The sequence below is a fragment of the Citrus sinensis genome, chromosome 3 (assembly GCF_022201045.2).
Source record: "Citrus sinensis cultivar Valencia sweet orange chromosome 3, DVS_A1.0, whole genome shotgun sequence".
Taxonomy (NCBI): Eukaryota; Viridiplantae; Streptophyta; class Magnoliopsida; order Sapindales; family Rutaceae; genus Citrus; species Citrus sinensis.
This window is the reverse complement of record NC_068558.1, coordinates 1,424,640-1,446,875: the sequence shown is the minus strand read 5'-3', so window position 1 is coordinate 1,446,875 and position 22,236 is coordinate 1,424,640. Positions and strand designations below refer to the sequence as shown.

Below are 22,236 nucleotides of genomic sequence, written 5' to 3'. Positions count from 1 at the left end.
TCAGCCGCCGAGTTCTTTTAATTTTCTGCGGTTAATTATTTATTGTAAACTGAGAGTCTGAGAGGGGATTTCTTTGATTGTGTCCATTCCCAATCGAAATCCTAACTAAAGACCTGCTCGTGATGACGTGTGATGAATAATCAATTTACATGAGCTTCTGTAATAATGAAAACTTTTACAGTTTTATGTCGCTACAATTTACAAAGCACCTGAATTATAATTCCTTTCCACGGAACCACTTGGGCTTAGCTCAAGTGGCTACAGTTATTTTTTCACAAATGTGAGGTAAGTGGTTCGAGCCTACGCAGACGTATTGTAGGAGTTTAATTTAAATTTTTTTCCTCGGAGTTTGAAAGCTTAAGTGAAGTCAGTCTTTTTCTCTAGATGAGAGTTGACGTTCCTCAAATATTTGAGAGGGTTAAAAATATGAGCGGTGCCATAAACGGGTCTCAATATTTATATAATTATAAATATCATGAGCAATAGTTCTAATTAAAAAAAAAAAACATAATTCCTTTCCACGGATCACATCCTTTTTCCATTGAGAAATATTATCAACTCATAAAATAATTAATTAACTACGTCACTGTTTCTGCATTTAGCTAGAAAGAGAGAGCACAAAAAAAAAAAAAAAAAAGAAGTACATGTGTGCTCTTTCGTCAGAACCCATCTCCTTGATTGACACCATTAAGTTCAGGGGTATAAAAAAGATAAAGCAAAGTACTCTACATTCATTAGTTTATTTTATTTTTTATCGTATAGAAACGTTTTCTTGTACTCCAATAACTTCTATATTTGCATCAATACCCGTCCATACACGCATCTATTATATTATGATATCCACAGTATTAGAAATTTTGTCGAACATCTTTTGCATGAATGGAGTTTCGAGAAATAAGGCCAAATTCATAGAATAAGAGAAATGTACATACGAAAGAAAACAGGTTTCTTTGGACTTGAAAACAGATGAATAAAAGTTTGCAGGAAATGCTATGAAACCCAAGTAGTTGTAAGCATCACAACTTATTTCAGTTACATTTTTTCTACGTTCAAAATGATAACGAGTGGTTGGGTGCAGAATTTTTTAATTATTAATTGCTCTTTCTTGATCTTGTTCATTGTACGTGTAATGGCTGTCCGGCCCCTCGTGTCGGTATTTGTTATACTGGAACTGGATAGCAAGAATCTAAGATGAACCACCATGCAAGTTCATTCTTATCGCCTCAGAATCAAACTTCCAACATACCCACTCAGGGAAAGTATATTTATTTGATCCAACTTTAGAACGTCGTAATTCATGAAAACAATCCATTCCTTCCATTACATAAAATTAGTGACATTACAATATATTAGTATGCTGATCTCTGATTTTCTTATGCATATGCTTATATGATACCATTCAAAGACAGAAAGTGATATTTGTGTGAGGGTTTCTCACAAGTTTCGAGTGAGAATCGAAACCATAAAGCATTGGAATATTTTTGAGTTCAAAATAATGTGTGTACCGGAGAGATATGAATATTTTCACATCAATTTTTATGTTTGAGAAACGAATATACTGGGACAGTGGGGGCGCATGCCCCCAATCATCCATCTATATCTTCACTTATCTACCATCTATACTGGTAAACACAGCAAAATATGAGTTGAATAGTTGGTATTTCAAGCTCATCGTCCTAGGGAGCCAGCACCGCACAGAAGCACAAAATAATTTGCAGGTTGATTCTATCTTCCCGGAGCCAGGGCAGAGATGGATATAACTCCGTCTACCTAAAGAACAAAATTCTCCTTGAGATAACTGCAACTACAACAGCGCAAAACGAGGAAAACCATTTAACTAGGAACCTTAAAGATGATCGTCTGCTATCCAGCCCATAAAAATCGGCAAGACAGGATGCTCATAACTGGAAAGTGCCTAATTCAAGGCCGTGTCTCGTAAGTAACACCTTACGGTCACCGACCCATTCCAACCGGTAAGAGAGGTCAAGATTTTGAATCAATAACTTTAAATTGTCTGCATAGCTCAAACTCCCAGCATGTTCCTACAAATTAGGGAAGAAGGTTATAGAATCGTAGTAATGCTCTTTAAGTGTTTTTAAACATGGTTGAGTGAGTGCATCTAGAGCAGCTTTTCAACAGAAACCTCCAGAAATGGGGAAAGAACTATGGATGACAGTGCTCCCAAAACTGGAAACAAAGAGACCGGAAAGGTAAAGAGGATGAAAATAAGCAGTCCCAGATATTTTGTTTAGTTCTTTGTGAAATTACACTCCTAACAAGGCAACTGAATGGCACTGAAGAAAATCACATACTCACAAGAGGTGATAATACAATTCCTTTCTAACTTATTTTTATTATTTTATTCAAGGTCGTGTTTTCTGTTGAAGCAAGACAATGCAATTTAATAAAATTCATTATCTGAAGTGTTTGTGACACATAGCATGAACTTTTATCAACAATTCTACTTTTTGAAGGTTCAAATCTACAGATCTGGCACGGCAAACCAGTAATCATGTTAAGAATATTGTGAATTTATAATTCTTCCAGGTCCATCCGTATGCATCATGGCTTTATATGAAGTAAAGCAAAATGAAATGAACCAGAAAATGTCGAAGCAATTCCTTGTAGTGAACATCATGTAAAACTACTCATGGCAGATACCTTGTAGTAACATCATGTCTATAGAAAGTAATGAAAGTGTCAACAATCGAAATTACCTGTAAATTGGAATCTCCCATTATGTTTGCCATTATGCTAGACCTAGCAGTATTAGGTGAAAATCCTTCCCATGGAGGAACAAATATCAGTTTGGTGCATTGAACAGGAACCAAGCTCCGGCTAAGTTTCTCCCACCATACAGATCCCAAGGACCACCATCTAATCATCAAACCATGTTCAGAAAAAGCAACCAGTCCCTGCCATTAGCAGGAGAAAGATGCACATCATATACTGGAAGTTCATCTCTTGTACATTTATATTTCTGAATAATTTAAATAACTTAAAGGCACCATGCCGTTAATGATATCCAGGAAGAAGGTAACAAGCAGAAGGTTTTTATTTGATTTACTACATGTTATCAACTCAGAAGTTTGTTGAGAAGGTAAATAGAGAGATATTAGCAGAACTAGAATAATGACAACGATGAGGCAATGATGAAGATTGTACATGGCATCAGAAAACTGGTCAAGTTCTGGAAATGAGTGTTTATTTTGAACCAAATAAAGTTACCTCTCCATCTGGAGAAAATATCAGAGCTGAAATTACAGTGGTTGCCACAGAATCTGATTCTCTAGGAAGTCCTGGAGGTCCACTTGCATCCAAAACCTTTATTTTTGTCACACTGCATAGGAAATCAAAGATGCACCAAGTGGAATCAATAATTTACCTCTTAGGTTATCCCAAGAAGGAGATTTAGAAAGCAAAACCGAAAAATAATAATCCAAATATATATTTAACACTCAGAGAAAAAGAGGGAAACAAAAACATCAAATAAGTAGTCTTAAAACTAGCTGACTAATAGCATAATTTAAACTTGTTGTACGAAGCTGAAAGAGTTGATGAGCATACAAGCAGTTTACTGAACCCAATTTAAAACATTGAGGAGATTTTGATACCTTTGCATATCATGTACCCGAATGCTAGCTTTCTTAATGTCTCCAATTGCATCCCCAACAGCCAGTTTGGTTGAAGTGTCATTGAGGGATACCATGGGAAATACATGCACTATTTCCTTTAATGCTGTCATTGATGTGTGAAGGCAAGTTTTTCGCATGACTGAATTTCCAGGGTCCATAGTTTGTAAAATGAAGTTAACCACCTGCAAATCTGTCCAAACGTCAGATAATAATGAAACTGTGGTTGCAGCAATGTGAACAATTGACATAAACAGATAAAAATATATATACTTGAACTGAAAAAAAAAAAAGAGTAAAACAGAAGAAGATAAAACTTTTGGGGAGATAAAACAATTAAATAGCTCATGATGTATAACCAAATCATAAGAAAACTATAATTAAAAATGGATACTGATTAGAAGAAAATGAATTCACAAAAAAAAAAAAAAAAACTTACTGCCCATTTGTCCTTTATGGTGTTCCATGTGGGAATTGCATTTTCATATTCTCTCTAATTACTTTACTTCAGAGATGGACAGCAACCTAATTGGAATTGACTTCACTAACTTTACTAACCTTATCAAGATGCTGAGCCACGTTTCTTGGAGAACCCCGTACAACCCTGATGATAGTCATGATAGATACCAGGTGAACAGGTGAATCTGAGGCAGTAGACCAGATTTGGCTTTCTACAACAGTTAGGAAACCTAGTATATCAGCCATTGCTAGACTTGGAAGAAGAATTCCAACCAAAGTTTCCCGAATTGATGCTGGTACAGCTGGATGTTGTCCAGCTAAGTTGGCCGATGAATTACTTACACATTCTATCTGGAAGAATATATCCCCAATAAGACGAGGTATTTCAAAACCAATGCAAGTCTTCCATGTACTCTCCATACCTTCTGCAAGAAGCTCTGCTGCAGTAGAACTATATTTCTCATTCGTTGCCATAACCAACTTTATCAATGGTTGAACAACGAGCATAGCAAGGGTTGGCTTCACAAGGCTAGGATACCAAATAGCCAATGCTGCTGCAACAATTATATGAGATGTCATTGCATCTTGACTTGTTCCCCCTACACATGAAATCCAATCTTGCACTTCAAATGATTCTAACCATGAAAGAACATCAGATTCCTCAACAAGAGAATTTCCTTGAGTTTCCGGCAACATGTCAGAAGCTAATTCATTTGCAGATATTTTCTCTACGTTTGAATTAGCATGTTCATCATCTCCAGTTGTTGATAGTGACCACACAGGTTTTGCATCAGCAACTCCTTTTGGACTGCACAAAGGGAGCGGAATTGCTCTAGAGGCAGCACAGTGAAACAAAGATCGCGCAGCCATACGAACATGTTCACTTTCATCTTGCCAGAAACTCACTAGAAGCTGTTAAGAAAAAGAAGAGATAGAGTTTATAATACTTACTAACATATATGAAATGTTGCCAAACATGTAATTTTAGAAATGAAATCAGAGACTGTCAAAACCATATAACCAGCAGAAGATGTAACCTGAAGTAAAGGGGGCTTAATATCTGGAAAATTTTCTGCAAAATTTCGAGTATAGAAGGCTGCTAAAGCACTGCAAAGAAGACCCACGATAAATGGTCAGCAATATTAGCAATAAAATGTACATTGCTTTCAATGAAATAAACCATGGATGCTCATCTCAGAAAAGTAATATTTAAGCAATCCACTGCAGCAATATTAACCTTATAGATGCTTTTCAGGACAAAAAAAAAAAGAAAAGAAAATTCCTTATAGATGAAGATTACACAACTAAGAGAGATATGATATCAAAACAGTGAACTGAAATAATGAAAGTACGCTGGTACATTGCAAGCCATGTATGCATGAGGATTGAAGTCTTACCCTGCAGTCTGTCTGGCTTTAAAGGTTCCTAAATCTAACAATCAACCAGAAGGATATTCTCATATTCCACAGATCATATTAAGGAATGATAATAAAAAGCAAATGTTAAATACATATAGGATAGTCCTAAGCAATCGCGACTAGTTGATATTTTGCAATCACACTTTTTCTACACATTAGTCCAGCAATTCCAGCTTCTACGCAACTCAACTACTCCAAAATTGAACCCAACAGAGAAAGAGATAGAAGATAACAACTCTAAACTATAGCAGGCTACAATAATAAGAACATTAAATGTAAACATCATTATACAAGTAGACTGAAAACATGCAGTACTTCTTGGTAAAATAGTGTAATACCTGCTAGCTGCTGAACTGGGGTGAAACAAGCTAATCATGCGTTGTGCAAGGGATACCATTGTCAGTGACCTCATTGCACAAAACTCTGATGATGATTTCCAAAGCTGAAATATTAATCAATAATATCTCAGACGAAGTTAAAATCAAGTCAAATAAAAAACATATCCAAAATTCAATACAGATTATCCAACAGATTATCCAACATACCTCAAGACCAGCTTTCAGACCAGGAAAAGTCAAAGTCAAGGATCCCTTTTCCCCTTGCAAACCAGAAGCTACAATAAAGTTTTCTGGTCTCTTTAGCTTCATTTCAGTTATTAGCAACTTATCGAGCTCTCTATCAACATTCCACAAATGCAAAAATGACAAGCTGAATCGAAGTATACATTCTTCAAGTGACTTAATCCAGGTATGTTCTTCTATAGTGTCAGTTGACATACTATGCCCATTAGAACCATCAGCAGCAGTCATGGCGTTGGGGCCGGCAGTCTCAGTTCCATGTTCCATGGTAGTGAAATTTTCTTGTTTATCACCATTCTTTGCTGCGGATTCATGCATCTGATAAGGAAACATCAATGATGCAAGGTCAAAACTCAAGGTAGCTATTCCAGGATATGGGCAAGAGCACTTAATGGTTTGCTTTTTCCTTTGAAGACCAATCCGTGTGTTTAGAGAAGGTTTTCCGGAATTTCCTTTACGAACATGGGAAGCACTGGGCTCGGAAATAGTAGAGAAAGCAACCCCTCTCTCATCATTATGTATTTGAGATTGACGAAAAGTTCCATCTTCATGTATTGGAAGAAGTAACGATGAAACTGAAGTATTCCCATTCAACACAGAACCAGAAATGGAATTCATACTGATGCCTTTACAGAAATGATCAAACATTGAATGAGAAGCTGTTCCACGAAGGACGCGTTCTCGAGCACCAGTTTTTACATCCCAAATGAATAAAACATCAACAGCATCAGATGTTCTCGAATGGTCCCGACAGAGGCATGCAATATAACCTCTGGGACAATCCCAAACAACTTTTGCAGGATAATTGGGATGTCCAGGAAACATTCTCTCCACCCTCAAGGTTTCAAGGGAAGCAAGAGCAACAGAGAAGTCCTCCCCAACAGACAGAAAGCAATCACTCCACGGATGTTCAGTCTGAGGTGGGGAAAGAATTATTTGGCGCACCGGAGCCACATGGTGGTGCATGACTGTGATAAGATTTCCAGAGCCAATATCCCATATACGAATAGAGCAATCCATGCTTCCAGAAACTAAAACCTCATTGAAACTCCATCCTTTGGCAGTGCCCACCATTCGATGTGCCGCCAAACACAGCACAGCACCTGTGTGCCCCAAGAAATATTGTCTGGAGACATGTGAATTCACTTTTAGGCTAGCACCAGGAGAATTATGTCTCTCAAACAAATCAAATTGTATGACCTCTATTTCGCCACTAAAGAAGCCATACACTATAGCATAGGGGGCATAGAAACTTTCCGAAATAACCATGGAAGATGATACAATCTTTTCCTTGTGCACAAAATCATCCCTTCCATCACCTGCTTGTCTACTATCTACATGTTCTGACCGAGGAACAGTATCTTGACAAAAAGTCAAATCATTCTTCCCAGTGCAAGAGCCCTCATTTTCATCCAGAAAAGTAGAATTATTAACCCAATCAACAAAAGAAAAACCTTCTCCAACCATTCTGCATTGCTTTCCAGGGCCACTGTGTTTCTGACTCAGTGACCAGACTGAGATATATGGTCTCCACTGGGAAGTTTCTTCAACATGAAAGCAGACAGTCTCTATACGCAGAAGGTAAAGGCTCATTTGAATAAAACGAATGGAATATTTAACACCAGATGGATAAGTAACGGCAGAGATTTCAAAATGTGGCTCATAATCAAATTTTTCGTTCATATATGATATAGCATAAACAATTGCAGACCCTCTATTATCCCACACTGCAAAATTTTCGTAAAATGTTGTACAAACTCCCATTGTATTCTCTATTTTCTCAGCAACAACTCTTTCAAGAAACATAGCCCCTATAACATATGAGTTAGTAGAACCACCTTCAAGACAAAAGAGATTATCCACAAAACAAATCTCTCCAATTGTACTACCACTTCCCAGCAGCCTAAATATGCAATGATCTTTTAGTACAAGAGCAATGATATTGCCACATGTTGCAACTGACACAAGATGTCCTCCCTCAACCACTCCATTCTGCAAAATAGCCATATCCAACTGTGAAGAACTTTTACACAATCCATTCCCCTCCTCCCTGTCTAGGTGAGACTCCTTTGATATTGGAACCAATTGTAGCCTACCAACTGAATCAACCATCAGTCCATAATGCTTCCCCATGTCCTCACCCAGTGAAACTACATCCATAAACTTCCATGGCCCAATAGATAAATTCCCGTGAAATACCGTTTGAACAATGGTAAGACCATAGGTATCAACTATAACCAAAGTGCATTTAGGGGGTTTTTTCATTGGAACCTCTTTGTCCTCAGAAACTAAATCCCCTTCCATGGACTCAAAAGAATGATGGTCAGATAACTGGTTAGTATCAATGAAACAGCACCCAATACACACATATCGCGGGTTCGAAGGCAATGTACAAATGACTGATGGACTGCCAACCCAGGGAGGCAGTTTTCTTCTGCGCCTGCAATGTCCACTGCTTCTGCTCCATACGCACAAAACACCATCAGTACAAGCACTTATTAAGGCACCATTATCTAAGGAAGATTTTCCCATAACATTACTTGAATTTTCAGCCTTCCAGTGTTCAGCCTTCCCATCTCTTGAAACCATGGCAGGATAACATATACTGAGATCAGCTATCGGCGCGGAATGGCCGCACAACATTGCAACAGGTTTAATTTCCTGCAAGTTGGGGGGAAAAAAGTTCAATGCACATGTTCTCAAGACTTAGATGCTTAATTTAAATAACATTTTGGAACACAAAAAGAATAAGCACTGAATTATGAATAAAACCATTTGATATAAATCGTTCACGGAAATTAACAAAGACGTGGGCGACTCGTGACATTACCGAGTAGGAGGAATCAGAGAAGGACCACCAGAGAATGGAGCCATCGGATCCACCGGTGTAAAGAGTCGGGGGTTGGGTCAGTGCGCTGGTGGCGGTAACTCGATGAGACGGAGGCGTGCCGGACCATATGCACGCTACGGATCGGCACTTCATTGGCCGAATTTGTTAGTACATATAACTCAGGATCAAAATTCCGGCCGGTGAGTTTAGTGCAATTGAGTTATTTTCTGTTCTGTCAACTTTGAACTGGCTGTCAACTGAGTGGTAAAGACCACGTTGGACATCAGTTACTGTTTAAGCTGAGTTTGTGACTAAAAAAAAAGTGATTCTGGTTCTAATTTCTAAAACCACTTTTGGGATTGAGAGGAACTTTAGCCTTCATTTGTTGTAGGCTTGCAGCTTCAGATGGAGCTTATTCAATTACAACTCTTATTAATAGAATTTTTTATCACAAACATTTTAATTGTATGGATAATTAGTGAATTTTTTATTAAAATTTATGAAATTATTTAAATGAATAAATTCTGAAAGTTGCATTATGAAATCAATGAATTATGATCGTGAAATGCAATAAAACTTCTCTCATTACTATGAGGAGGTTATAATTTAATAGAGATGTAGTTACAAAATTATTATTTTAAAATTTTGAAAATTTCCTTAGTGCAAGTAATATAATTGTGTACTTACAAGCACTCATAATGGGAATTTTAGAATTAGAACCAATGACATATTTAGTTGTAAAATTATGGCTTAAAATCATAATTAAAATAGTGTGGGCTCACAATTTAGGAATCATTCCCACGAAATTACCATCGTGAAAATATTCTTAGTGCAAGTAATATAGTAGTGTATTTACTTACCAACAATCGAAATGAGAATTTTAAAATCGAAAGTAATGACGCGTCTATTTATAAAATTATATCTTCAAATCAGAATCAAAATAATATCAGGTCCATAATTTGGGAATAATTCTCGTAGTTTTGATTCCCTAGGGAAATTTGGGAATCATAATCCAATTCCCAGAGCTGTCTCTCACCTTCATTGAATCTTCTTAATCCCCAATTACCCTCAATTAAGTTATGTTATTTTTGTATTTTAGTCCCTATAAAATTTATGAAAACATCTAAAAGTTTTATATTATTTATAAATAGGTCCTTCATCATCGTCGTCGTCATCATCATCATCATAATAATAATATTATTATTACTACTTGATTTGTTTGAACTCAAACAAACTAAGTAATTAGAAATAAGGCCAAAATCTATTTAAAATCTTAACGAGAACTCTCGAGTGCTATTGGGGTATTACTCCATTTTTAATTTATTAACTCTTTGTCGTATATTTTTTTTTTCACCTAATTATAATATTTTTTTATGCACATTACAAAGAATGAATGGTTAGTAAGGAAAACTCTAGAGCATGAGAGACTTTTTAAGTTTTAACAGTATGATATAAACTGCATGAATTCTGTATCATTTCCCATACCTTGCAGTGTCTCAAGCTAAAAGCAAGCTTCAACGTTGACACTCCCTGCTTCCACTCTAGCAAACTGGGTGATCTTCGCAACAGCCTTGTTGGCTGGACCACTTCTCACAGGCAGCAACTGGCCTTCCCCACCCAAAATCGTTTCCGCAGACATTCAACCTCGGCGAACTACTTATTAAGCAAGCATTTTTCTTCAACAACAGGCTTCCCCATGCTATGTATGACCTCAGTGTTTTTTTTTCTCCAAGACTCCAAGGACTTCTTTATCTTTTCGTCTGTGTACATAACGATAATGTTGTTCATTTTCAATACCACGTTTCTCAACTTGATCTCTTGCTTTCATGAATACGAATTCTCCCTGAGCTGCATTTCCAAAATACTCTGGTGGCAGTGGTGGTTGCAATCTTTGTCTAACGCCCGTTCCTGGCATGAAATGAACTTCTTCATCAGGATCAAGAGATCAATTTATGAGGGAATATGCAAGTTATCTTAAAAGTCTTGGTCTTGAATGTGAAATATAAACAAAGGCACGAACATACATGTGAAAGAATATATATATATATAAAGATGCATACATAGTAAAAATTCAGGATCTTAAATTTAAATATTTCTATACATGAGTAATGATTTGGTTCAAGATCCTATATTTTATATAACTTTTTCGAATTTTAAAAAAATCAAAATCTGAGATTAAAATTATCGAATGCCATGATATTACCTATCCTGTAAAGTGTTCAATAGAAGCAGTTGGATCTCATTCCAATGCTCTCAAAGCTTTCACATACTAAACTTCTAAAATACAACCAAATATAATATTAGTTTACTACAGACTACAGTTAAAAGCCCTAGTTATAATAGTTGTTTGCCTATTAAATTATGTCCCGGTAGACAAACCTCTTCTATTCTCTTAAGTCTTAACTACTTAAGAAACCTCTTTTCTGGAAAAATAAATAAATAAATAACCCACCAACCATTATTTACTTTAACTAACTCATGAATGGCCACTGAAGTGCAATAATAAGGACATTGAACTATAATAAAATAAAATAAAAATTAAATAAGATACAAACGGTAAAATAAGGTAAATTAAATAAAGAATATTTAATGGACTCATTATAATCAGTAAAATTTAATGAGGGAATAAAAAATTTTATTTGTGATGATATTTTAGCTAAGTCCATTATTAGAATCGTAACCATGATGCCTCAAACAAATCTAAAGTAACCCAAATCTTGTCCGTCAATCATCTACAATTAACCGCACATAATCAAATAATTAATCAAATTCTTACTTCATATTAACGAATGTCCATACAGTGAAATATATTTGTAGATATCTTTTACTGCAAAATAATATTATATTTAGTTGTATTTTATAAGTTTAGTGCGCGAAAACTTTAAGAGCGTTGGATTAGTCTAATTTGATCCAATTGCTTATATTAAACATTCGGAGGATGAGTAATATTTGGACATTCGAATATTACATATGGGAAGACCCCTATGACTGTGAGGGCTACTACTCTGAAAAAAGAAAGGGATACATAAAGTCATCGATCGCATGTGATGGACCGCTGTGGATGTCAGTTGTAAAATATTTAGTTTCAAATTAAGTGATTATTAATTTATATAATGAGTGAAAAAATCGAATATTTGAATATTTATTATCTTACAAATTTATCGGATTATTAATTTAATATGATGGTTCAAATAAAAAACTAATAAAAATTATTTTTTAATCGTGATTATTAATTTATTGAAAATTATTTTTTGAAAGATCTACTATATTTAAAGCTGGTTGTATGAATTTTGTTCTCTTTTTACTCTTGTCAAATCTTTGTTGTTACTTACCTTTCATTAGATGTAGCATAAAAAGTCCAAGCTAGTCCTGCCTAGGCTCTTGTCCTTTTACCCGGCACTCCACATGAGGACTTGGACAATGGTTTAAGAGAAAAAAAAAAAAAAAGCTAGGCTAAACTGCCCGCTATTTTTATAAAAAAATTATAATTTAGAATAACAATTTAAAATTAAAAAAGTTTAAAAAAAACTTAAATCCCTAATTTGATTAAAAAAACCTAAAATTATAATATTAAACTCTTTTAAGCGTTAGTTAATTAAGAAATTGCTTAAATTAGAGATTCTAATATTAAAAAATTAAATCTCTAAATTTTTATTTACTTTATTTTTTATTTTTTTAAAAATATTTTTTTTAATCTATTATTAATTATAACAACTTATTGATTATTATTTATTAACTAATTTTAACTTTATAACAATTAAAAAAAAAAAATTGAAAGCCCAACTCGAACCATGCCCTTATACTTTCTCTTAAATGGACTTGGGTTTGGGTTTGGAAAAGCCCCACCCAAACCTATATTTTGCCATCTCTAAGCAACAACTGTTTGTTTATTTACGTTTTCTAGGAAAAACTATTTATTTACATATGATGCCATGAATAAATCTGTAATTTACCTTTTTATATCATGCTTACGTCTTGACATTTTCCTTAAAATTATGGTCTGGCAGTTTGGACCAAATTGATTTGAAATTTTCTTTAAAAGACGAAAGTTGATGCATTTATGGAATTATGGTTTAACTTAAGACTCTGTTTGTTATTGGGATGTTATAACTTTTAAGCTAATATTATTGTGAAAAAAAATTATAATTTTAAAATAAAAGTTAATCATATACAATAAACACAATTTTTAAATAGTAATTTTGACAAAATTAATAAAAATATAATAAATTTTGTATCATAAAAATATAAAATTAAATCAATGTAACTTTTAATGTACAACAATTACTGTTTACCAAACACTTAAGTATTATATCTTTTAGGTTATAATTATCCAACTTCAATCCCGAACGAAGCCTCGGTGACTACTCTTGTAGAGAGATAATAATTATGTGTCCAGTTGATAAAAAATAAACACCTATATTGATACTTGCTTATAATTTCATGTTTTTCGGTGGTCTAATATTAGACACGACTATGTTAAATATAATTTAAATAAATATTATGTGAATAATATATTTATTCCTAAATTATATTACTATTCATGAATTAAATGTTCAATATTCAATATTATTGTGAATAAATAATTAAATACTTTTTATTACTGTTCAATATTAATTTAAATAAATTATTGAATTAACTTTGACAGTTAATCTCAAATTAAATACATGATAAAAATAAGTTATATAATAAAACTAGGAGATTTGAATTAAAATGAGATATTTCATCTAAACTTAAACCTACGTGAAAATAAAGATTAGTAGTGCCATAATTTTGGAGTATAATTTGGAGTAACATGCTAGTCTTGATAGCCAAACATTTATGCCTCAAATTAGTCTAGTCCTACCGTTTGTCCTAGCATCCAAATTAAGGAGTGACCGTATATGACACAAACTCAGCCAAGCTCAAAACACGTATACAGCGTGACTACAGCACAGTTGTTCGCGACAAGTCAGACGTCAATGCATACCATGAGAACGCTCAGGCCGAGTACCAGAGACTCTACTACCAGGATCAGTAACTGGATTAGTTTGTAACTGAGGAAAACGGGTATTGCTATTTCCAAGTAATGCCTGCAGCTGGTTTGGAACAGAGAGGTGAGGAGGTGGACTCAGTTGCGGTCTTGCCGGTTGGGCTACTGGCTGGGTTGGAAGAATCATCATATGGCTAAGAGCATCACTATATGCCCTACCAGAGAGGCTTCCTCGCATTCTGCCTGTGGGCCGCCAGTTTTGTTCTAAAGGAAAATCCGTCGGATTATCTATCATAACTGATTGCATTGAACCTCCCACATTCTCTCTTTGATCCCCTACTGATCCCCTAACCCCAACAGAAGTTGTAGGATATCTAGGGCCTGCACTGGGTGTTTGGACTTGAACTGGCACTGTAGGAGGCTGCCTAGTCATCTGGGGTCTAGATAAGGGTCGCTGAGCAATAGCCATGAGCCTGGCATGTTGGCGACTTTCATTTATTGCTGGGTGGCCAGACCCAACTTGTACGCTCCCTTGCTGAGGAGTTCGTGAGTAAGGTGAAGATGATTGGGCTGCGCTTGTAGACTGGCTCATCAATGGAGGCATCCTTGGATTTAGAGCTTGATGCTGCTGATGTGAAATCTGATTATTGGTTGACAGACCAGAAGAGACTCTGTAAGCACCTGACAGTGCACTTGAAGCTTGAAGGCCAACAGCCTGGTTGACAGAAAGATCATGAAAACTCCAATCCCCATGGAAAGATTGAAAACCGTAAAAGAAAGTAGAAAATAAAATGCTTTCTAAACTAAACACTAACAAACCTAACCTGTGCTGCTGATTGATGCTGCAATGGGGATGAAGCTATATCTGACCCCAAGACTGTATTCATGTGGGACCTGGAGATCCGCTGCTGCTGTTCCATATCACTAAAACCATGGGATGCAGCTGGAAGAGCCTGAACTGCCATTGGAGTTCGGTTAAGATGTCTAGCAACTGCTGACCTCCCATATTCATAGTTGACACTTGGATTCATTAATTGTGTCTGTTGTATCTGCAGATTATTGGGAGCAGAACAAAGACTTTGCATTACAGGAGTTGTCAGATGAGTATAGCCAAGAGCATCCACTTCCCGATTAAATGCAGGAGAAATGGCATCAGTTAATACAGGAGACACCATAAAACTGGTTGAACTAGGTGCAGAAACGCCACCAACTGTTTGGCCATCTGACCTAGCATCAGAGGAAGCGGAACCATCAGGATACAAAATTCCAGCCCAGAAGTCATCATCTGTTGTAACAAAATTTTGATCAGCTTGGACTGTACTGATCAATTCAGATGGCATAGTTAAATTTGTAGAGACAGGTTGACTATGAAGATCTGGTTTCACATCTTCAATTTCGCCAGTGCTCATTGCATCAATCTCGTCATCATTCTTTGTAAGATCTAGAATTACAGGATTGGAATTTGCAACAGCAGCGGATTCTTGGTGCTCACAACCTTCTTTCTCGCTACTAAGGATTCTATCATGTGCCTGATCCACATTGTCATCAGCTTCCATTATAGCTTTCCACGATCCATCTGCAGATATAATTACATCAGCAACATTCTCTCCAACTTCTCTCAGGACCTGGAAAAGTTATGACAGGTTAACATAATGATGGCGAAATACTACATGTAAAGTGCAACCCACCAGCTACTTGCCTTGACCATATTCTGATCAACACGAATGTCAGTGTAGCAGACATGCTGATTACAGTGTGGACAGCGCCAGGATGGTCTTCTTGAATTTATATGGACATAGTTGCTAAAATCAAAACACTATCCAAACAGAAAGAAGAAAAAACTATCAAACTATCCCAACAAAAAAAAAGGTAAAATGATCAACAGTTTACATGATTTTGATTATCATGGAGAATTCCATTAATAGAAATAGTTGCAAATTTGAGTAATCCATAATTATTGTAAATAAGGGCCTGTTTAGTGGTTGGCAGCGAGGTGCCGGGGCTTTCAACCCACAGCTAATGTGGAGCAAAAGCTATAACTGCCAAGGAAAAGCTTATGGCTGTCATGTAAGACTTTATTAATAAATTTCTGTTTAAAAATGGATAAAATTAAAAACAAAAAATAAAAAATTACAGCTGCCAACACCCAGCTGTGGCAGTTATCAAACTCTCTAGCTGGGCAGCAGTTCAAACAGGGCTTAAGTTTACTTCATGGACAGCTGGTCGACTTTGCTGTTTCGAGTTTCATCTTCAATACAAGTTTCAGGCTCTTACCCTAATTATCGAAAATAAGATTCCATCTCACAATAGCATGCCATATACTATCCCACTAAAAGATACTAAAATCTCCACCTAAAGTCCACAGAATAAAGTTTGGCTGAAATGAAAATAGTGCACTTCAAGCACACGCAACATTTGGAGCACTGGAATTATCACCAAGAAACAGAAGTAGACACATATATAAATCAAAACAGAGTTCCAATAGCTTGTTGGTTATAAATAGAAAACAGATAAAAATTATGGAATAACAGTATACACGATTGCAGTTTCCTACATGGTGTTGCTTCTCATTAAAATGCGTCCTACCGTAAGGAATACACACCTGATGATGTCTGCATGAATGTCCTTTTACAGGAGTGTTTATACGTTTATAACTGTCAAGAAGGGGAATGCAGTCAGTCAACAAATCTTCACAGCAACAAATGGAGAAATATGAAATGTTTACACATAAATATCCATAGAAATGACAGAAAGGTTATCTTGAAGATGTGTTACAATTGGTTTAACAAATAGGATGTTAAACTCACAGACATAAACCCCATTAAAAAGGGGATATATGATTAGCATGCAACTCAAAGGAAGATAAGGTTTTAGGCCACCTAGTGGAAAGGTAATGGAAATCTGGGAAGCACACGTGTCTCTTCCAAATAGGGACAGCCCACATTGTTAGGCCACTATCATCTTTAGATCCAATTTATAGAAATAATGAACTTGCAAACCCATGCACATATAAACATCAATCAGTGTTCTAGATCTTAGAATGTTGAGCCATACAATATTGTCACATGCAAGTACCTCCCTCCCTACACCATCAGAGGTTAAAGTGTTGGATTACTTAGCCACAAATGGAAAAAGAATAACTTGCAGTTCGTAGCATACCTTATGGGACAATTAAGTGATATTCGTGATGGCCCCTCAATTAGATCAGAGTCTAATACAACAAAAGGAACAAAATTAATAAAAGCAATAGCATGCGTAAATGCAGATTGCCTAAAAAGTACTAACTTGTGAAGTCATGATAATGAAAAAATGAATAGGCTAAAGTGTTGTGTGTCATCTTTCTTCCCTCTAATGCATACCTGAATCCTGCATGGTAATACCAGACTGCACATAATCTTGTAGCTTAGAAGACTCGAGTGATGATGCCATACTCATAACAGCAACAATTATAATATAATGACCTTGACAATGTCCACAATATCTGTAAGAGCAATATCACTAATGAAACAGGAATATATAGACATAAAAACATGTTTTAAACCATACCATTGAATTGACCCACTACTTGAAGAAGATTTGTTCCATATTTTAGCATTGGACACACATTAGTCGGCAACTGTGGGCCAGGGTCCTGATGAAGTATAGAAATACAACAAAGAAATTTTCAATTAAGCCTATGTTACATGGATAACGTGCCACTTTATAAATAAAATATCAAGAACTATGTGTGCTTGCACAAACCATGAACACATTAGTTCTTCTCTCAATTCCCTTTCCGTTCAAAATAAAGCTACAGATGTTAAAGAAGAAAATGATTAAAACGATCCAAAATAACTCTACCCAATGAAAAAGAAATGGAATATAAAGTATGTATATATGTAATTCTTACTTCACATGTTGCGGACTTATAACGCAAGCAGATGTCTCCGTTTTATCTGTTTGTGCTACAAATAACCGCTGCACGCAGAATGGGAAAGGGTAAACAAAAAAAGAGACGTGCAATGATTCCCATAACAATTGTTTCTAGATATTGACTACCAATGTAAAAGGGAAAAAGTCAAAGCAACTAGATATTTCAATTGGAATATGTGTTTTTCCTCTCTTTTAATTTGGTCTAATTTATATATATATATATATATGTACCTATTAAAAAGTGAGTATAATGCCTCCATTACATGAACTTCAATGTATCCTAACAAAAGCAAAGTGCATTCGACACAAATCCCAAAAGACTAGACACAAAAGCATGGATGACTGCTATCTTAATGAAATGTTATAACTATCTCAATGAAACGTTCTATCTCATTGCTATCTCAATGAAATGTTATAACTAGACACAGTATACGCATGCCAATTGCTAATTTCTACTATTGACAATCTACATTATGCTATGTTGTCCTACAAATTTTCTAATCAACCTCATATTATACATATCAATGCAGTCACCTATGCAAGGACAGAACAAGATACAGTGGGTAAAACAGAAGAAATTATTAACATCAGCCTGCCATGCTCAAATTCGTAAATATTCCCTGAAAAATTTACTTAGCAATTGTAATGCTAAAAAAAAAAAAACCCTAAATTGAGTCACTATGAGTGAGCATTACATATATTAAGATAGGAATAGACTTTGATCCAGCGAAACTCAATATCCTCAACAAAAATTTCAATTACATATGATCAAGCTAAATAAATAAATAAATCCCGCTTAGGAAGTAAAAAGGACTTTGCTTGACATGCTGCACACTAAAATAATTTGAAAATCTCATTTAAATAAAAGATGCTTACAATCTTTTCTTCTGTGGATTGTATCATATTCTTGGAGATATGGAAATCAATCATGAATGCTCCATATCCAGGCTGCATGGCAGGAAACATAGATTAATGTATGCTTTAAGTATTTTTTGTACCAAAAAAACTGGAAAATAACAGCAACCCCCTTCAATTACTAAGAACATAATGACCCACTGCACTTCAAACAAATAATCCCCTTGGTGATTTTCCATCCCACCCAAATAATAAAATAAATAAGCCGCCATATCATTATAAACCACCTCAACTTCAAGAGAAGCAAGAATCTGGCCCATCTTCAGCAGTGGATAGAACCTGAGCAGACAGAGGAAGAAAAGGAAAGCTTTCAAACAATGTCCTTTATCGATAGCAATCATTATCAATTGTGATTCCAAACTATGTGGAATAAATAACAAAATTTTGACTTCCACATTGAAACATGTGGCCATTGAGGTGCCTTGTATTTGCAATTACCCTCAAATAGAAGTTCCATCTGATTGACATAAGTATAAATGAAAATCGGACACGAATTGAAATAGTTACTATTATCAACAAAATATCTGACCAGAAATCTAAAAGACAGAACCAAAAGTGATATGCTTAAACTAGTCAAGACACGTCAAAGTAGTTGCTGGGCATAAAGGTAATAGACAAATCCATGACTCCTAGCAGGAAAAGAAATCTAAAGCTGGAGGAATAATTAACTAGGGCCTAGGTAACAGGACCAGCACTTTTAGGCAAATGTAATGTATAAAGAAATATTAGCACAACAAAATTGGTTCAAGATACTCCTACCTAGTCATAATTGTTGAAACAGTGGAAACCAAATTGCCATTAATCGAAGGACCTAAGAAGCCACTTCCTATCTGAACAACCAGAAACACGATAGTTAGCAAAATCAACATAACATGTGCCTTTAATTGTAATCATGCTCCACTAGAGAATTGTTAGTAGCCAACCTCATCAGCAAGAGCGATAAGTTCTTGAGCCTCCTCAACTGAAAACCATTCAATTCTGCAAGCACTCTACCATCAGAACACAATATCAGTTAAATAAGAAATTTAGAATATTTAATGCATGGATTTATGGCATTCTTAAATAGATGTTCATATTGTAAAGAGTATGAGACAAATAGGAATTTAACTGAAAGGAACTTCCCCTCCAGATTAAGATAGGTATTTAACAGCACCAGGAAAAAATGACACATAAAAGCATTTGAAGAAATCGAGACATCAAGCACAAAGAAAACATAGATTTTAGAGTGGTTGAAAACCATCCAATGTCCCAAAATCACAACCCTGAAGTTAAAAATAAAAATGTATCCATCTTTCACAAGGAAGAATTCAACACTGCAGTCCAAACCAGATCCCAGCATGCGAAACATAACGAAAGGCAGACTGGGACACTAAGGCATTGGTAGAAGTTCAAAACTGCAAGCAACATCAACTCTAGAGTAACTCAACTATGTCTCAGTCTCGAAAAACGGCAGCATTGAAAAGTACCTTAACAGAGAACATCAGCACCATGATAGCTGCTTGTAACACAGGATCATTTTTTCGTTGGCAAATCTACATAGCATACAAAAATAATTATTAGAAACATAAAAAAATAAAATAAAATGTTAAAGAAGCAAGTAGATGTACTATATACCGTGAGGGATGCATTCATAAAACAGTATAGAAAATGCTTTCCAAATAGAAGATGAGACAAATACTTTGTGGTCAAAGAAATCAGTGAAACTTGAAGATCAAAACAGGACGTATGAGCAATAAATAAATGAGATACATATATATAAATCACCTTTTTCAATAATGAAGGTAATTCTTGAGCTTTGGGAGGAACTTCATTGTTTGCAACAGCATAATCAATACCCCTGTATTATCCAGTCCAGCATAGCAAAAATAGCATGTTTTCTATCAGGATCAAAGGCATGACAGGCATTAATTAATTCTATAACCGAATTTTGCCGCACCAAAATTTGAAAAAAAAAAAAAAAAAGAGAGCTGAAAACCTAGCAAAATCCACTGGCAAAACAAAACAAATCAGGATTATGGGCCCTAACCTAAAGCATGCATAGGAAAAACGATAAGAGTTTGAATTGAATTTACCTCGAGAGGAAGAGGCAGAGACTGAAGAACTCTCTGACGTTTTGGTGGTCAGGCTGAAGAACGTAAGCAGCCAATCTCTGGGCTGCCTCTTCTACTCTCTGCGAGTTCGCCGCCGAGGCCTTTAATTGCTGCAGAAGCTGCTGCTGGACCGCTCCCATACTTCTCCCCCGAAAGCGTTTCCCCAGTCAACGCCGGCGCCGTATTGAGAATTGGATAGGAATTATTACTTCAATGCCAGGGTGGGCGAATCGTAAATTTGGCCGTGGTTCTGTCGGCGATATAACTTGAGGAGGAAACAAGCGCGAATCAGGTGCTGGTTTTTTACTGCGAACATATAAGACATTCACACGTGGCAGCAGCTAATAATGAAACAAGTTATTTTTATCTTGATTAGACTCCTCGACTTTTTGCGTCTTGATTTAGCTCAATTGAAGCCGATAGGAAATTAGCATTTTTGTCCATTTTGATTGAGATTGAATACTAATTTTGTATCATCATTATCGCAAATTTGAAAGCATCTAATTACTCTTAAAATATAAGCAAAACTTCACTGCGATTTACTTCATTATGATTTTCCAAAAACTAATGAAGACTTTAATGGATTTAAAAGTTAATAAAATTTACTGACATTGAAGGATATTTTCCAAAACTAATGCACTAATCTTCAATCTTTAATCTAAAAAATTCATTTGCTGTGATGGATATTTTAATCATTTTAAATCAAAATAAGAAAAAATAGGAGTTAAATGAGAATAACTATGGGGTTAAATATCATTACTCTTATGCTGTGGTAAGCCTACCTAAAATTAAGAATGATTATTAGAGTTTTCATTCTCATAGGAGGTGAAAATGAGAATTGTATTTCTTAAAGTGATCATATTATCCCTACTTAAATATTGAAATTCTCATTTTATCCTTTTCTTTTTATTATTATTATTATTATTATTATTATTATTATTATTATTATTATTATTATTATTATTATTATTATTATTATTATCATCATCATATTCCTAAATTGAATTTAGGATATAGAATATGCCCTAATTTCGATCCTGTTTGTGAAACTGTAAGAAATCAAAGTATCTTTGTTCCCTTGATCCAGAAGTGGATTAATTAGCAAAATTATGGTAAATCATTGATTCATCTGGTGTTTAAATATGACATTTCAAAATTGACTAGATCGAAAATGAAAAAGTTCAAAACAAAAATAGATAGATCCAATGTCACATTCAGTAAAGATTTATGATACATGTATAGGGTGTACTCAATGTGTACGAGCTTGCCCCACGGATGTATTAGAAATGATACCTTGGGACGGATGTAAAGCAAAGCAAATTGCTTCTGCTCCAAGAATAGAGGACTGTGTTGGTTGCAATTGATGTGAATCTACTTGTCCAACAGATTTCTTGAGGGTTCGAGTTTATTTGTGGCAGGAAACAACTTGAAGC

The 22,236-nt window shown here is 35.3% G+C and overlaps 2 protein-coding genes across 7 annotated transcripts; both read right to left on the bottom strand.

Annotated features, from left to right (window-relative positions):
* Positions 1–1,448: 1,448 nt before the first annotated feature.
* On the bottom strand, positions 1,449–9,331 carry LOC102611872 (uncharacterized). Of its 4 annotated transcripts, XR_370457.4 has the most exons (10): positions 8,918–9,329; positions 6,055–8,748; positions 5,848–5,951; positions 5,129–5,198; positions 4,191–5,003; positions 3,615–3,817; positions 3,229–3,340; positions 2,718–2,915; positions 1,846–2,042; positions 1,449–1,770 (listed from the first exon to the last, which is right to left on the bottom strand). XR_370457.4 is itself a non-coding variant. In XM_006476425.4 (9 exons), the coding sequence occupies exons 1-9, from the start codon at positions 9,068–9,070 to the stop codon at positions 1,899–1,901; spliced, it is 4,491 nt and encodes a 1,496-aa protein (XP_006476488.2). In that variant the 5' UTR covers positions 9,071–9,329; the 3' UTR covers positions 1,449–1,898. The 4 variants fall into 4 exon arrangements, 2 of the variants coding, with proteins under 2 accessions (XP_006476488.2, XP_024954210.2); XM_006476425.4 differs by having other exon boundaries at positions 1,449–2,042; XM_025098442.2 differs by having other exon boundaries at positions 1,449–2,042; positions 6,055–8,545; positions 8,628–9,056.
* Positions 9,332–13,616: 4,285 nt separating this feature from the next.
* LOC102611381 (E4 SUMO-protein ligase PIAL2) lies at positions 13,617–21,220 on the bottom strand. 3 transcript variants are annotated; one of them, XM_006476423.4, is made up of 16 exons: positions 20,786–21,220; positions 20,478–20,550; positions 20,180–20,245; positions 19,637–19,702; positions 19,473–19,543; positions 18,941–18,992; positions 18,675–18,746; positions 17,776–17,843; positions 17,628–17,676; positions 17,433–17,517; positions 17,246–17,347; positions 17,046–17,097; positions 16,489–16,540; positions 15,586–15,702; positions 14,711–15,511; positions 13,617–14,601 (listed from the first exon to the last, which is right to left on the bottom strand). In XM_006476423.4, the coding sequence occupies exons 1-16, from the start codon at positions 20,941–20,943 to the stop codon at positions 13,873–13,875; spliced, it is 2,613 nt and encodes an 870-aa protein (XP_006476486.2). In that variant the 5' UTR covers positions 20,944–21,220; the 3' UTR covers positions 13,617–13,872. The 3 variants fall into 3 exon arrangements, with proteins under 3 accessions (XP_006476486.2, XP_006476487.2, XP_015385369.2); XM_006476424.4 differs by having other exon boundaries at positions 20,478–20,590; positions 20,786–20,934; XM_015529883.3 differs by having other exon boundaries at positions 19,637–19,691; positions 20,478–20,590; positions 20,786–20,934.
* Positions 21,221–22,236: the final 1,016 nt, after the last annotated feature.

Coding starts and splice junctions, on each gene's coding strand:
- LOC102611381 (XM_006476423.4), bottom strand. CDS start 20,943: ATGGGAGCGGTCCAGCAGCAGCTTCTGCAGCAATTAAAGGCCTCGGCG. Junction 19,544..19,636: donor TTATCGCTCTTGCTGATGAG/GTTGGCTACTAA, acceptor CTGGTTGTTCAG/ATAGGAAGTGGCTTCTTAGG. Junction 15,703..16,488: donor ATTCATGCAGACATCATCAG/GTGTGTATTCCT, acceptor CTGTTTGGATAG/TGTTTTGATTTTAGCAACTA.
- LOC102611872 (XM_006476425.4), bottom strand. CDS start 9,070: ATGAAGTGCCGATCCGTAGCGTGCATATGGTCCGGCACGCCTCCGTCT. Junction 2,916..3,228: donor TATTTTCTCCAGATGGAGAG/GTAACTTTATTT, acceptor TGCTAATGGCAG/GGACTGGTTGCTTTTTCTGA. Junction 2,043..2,717: donor TGGGAGATTCCAATTTACAG/GTAATTTCGATT, acceptor CCTAATTTGTAG/GAACATGCTGGGAGTTTGAG.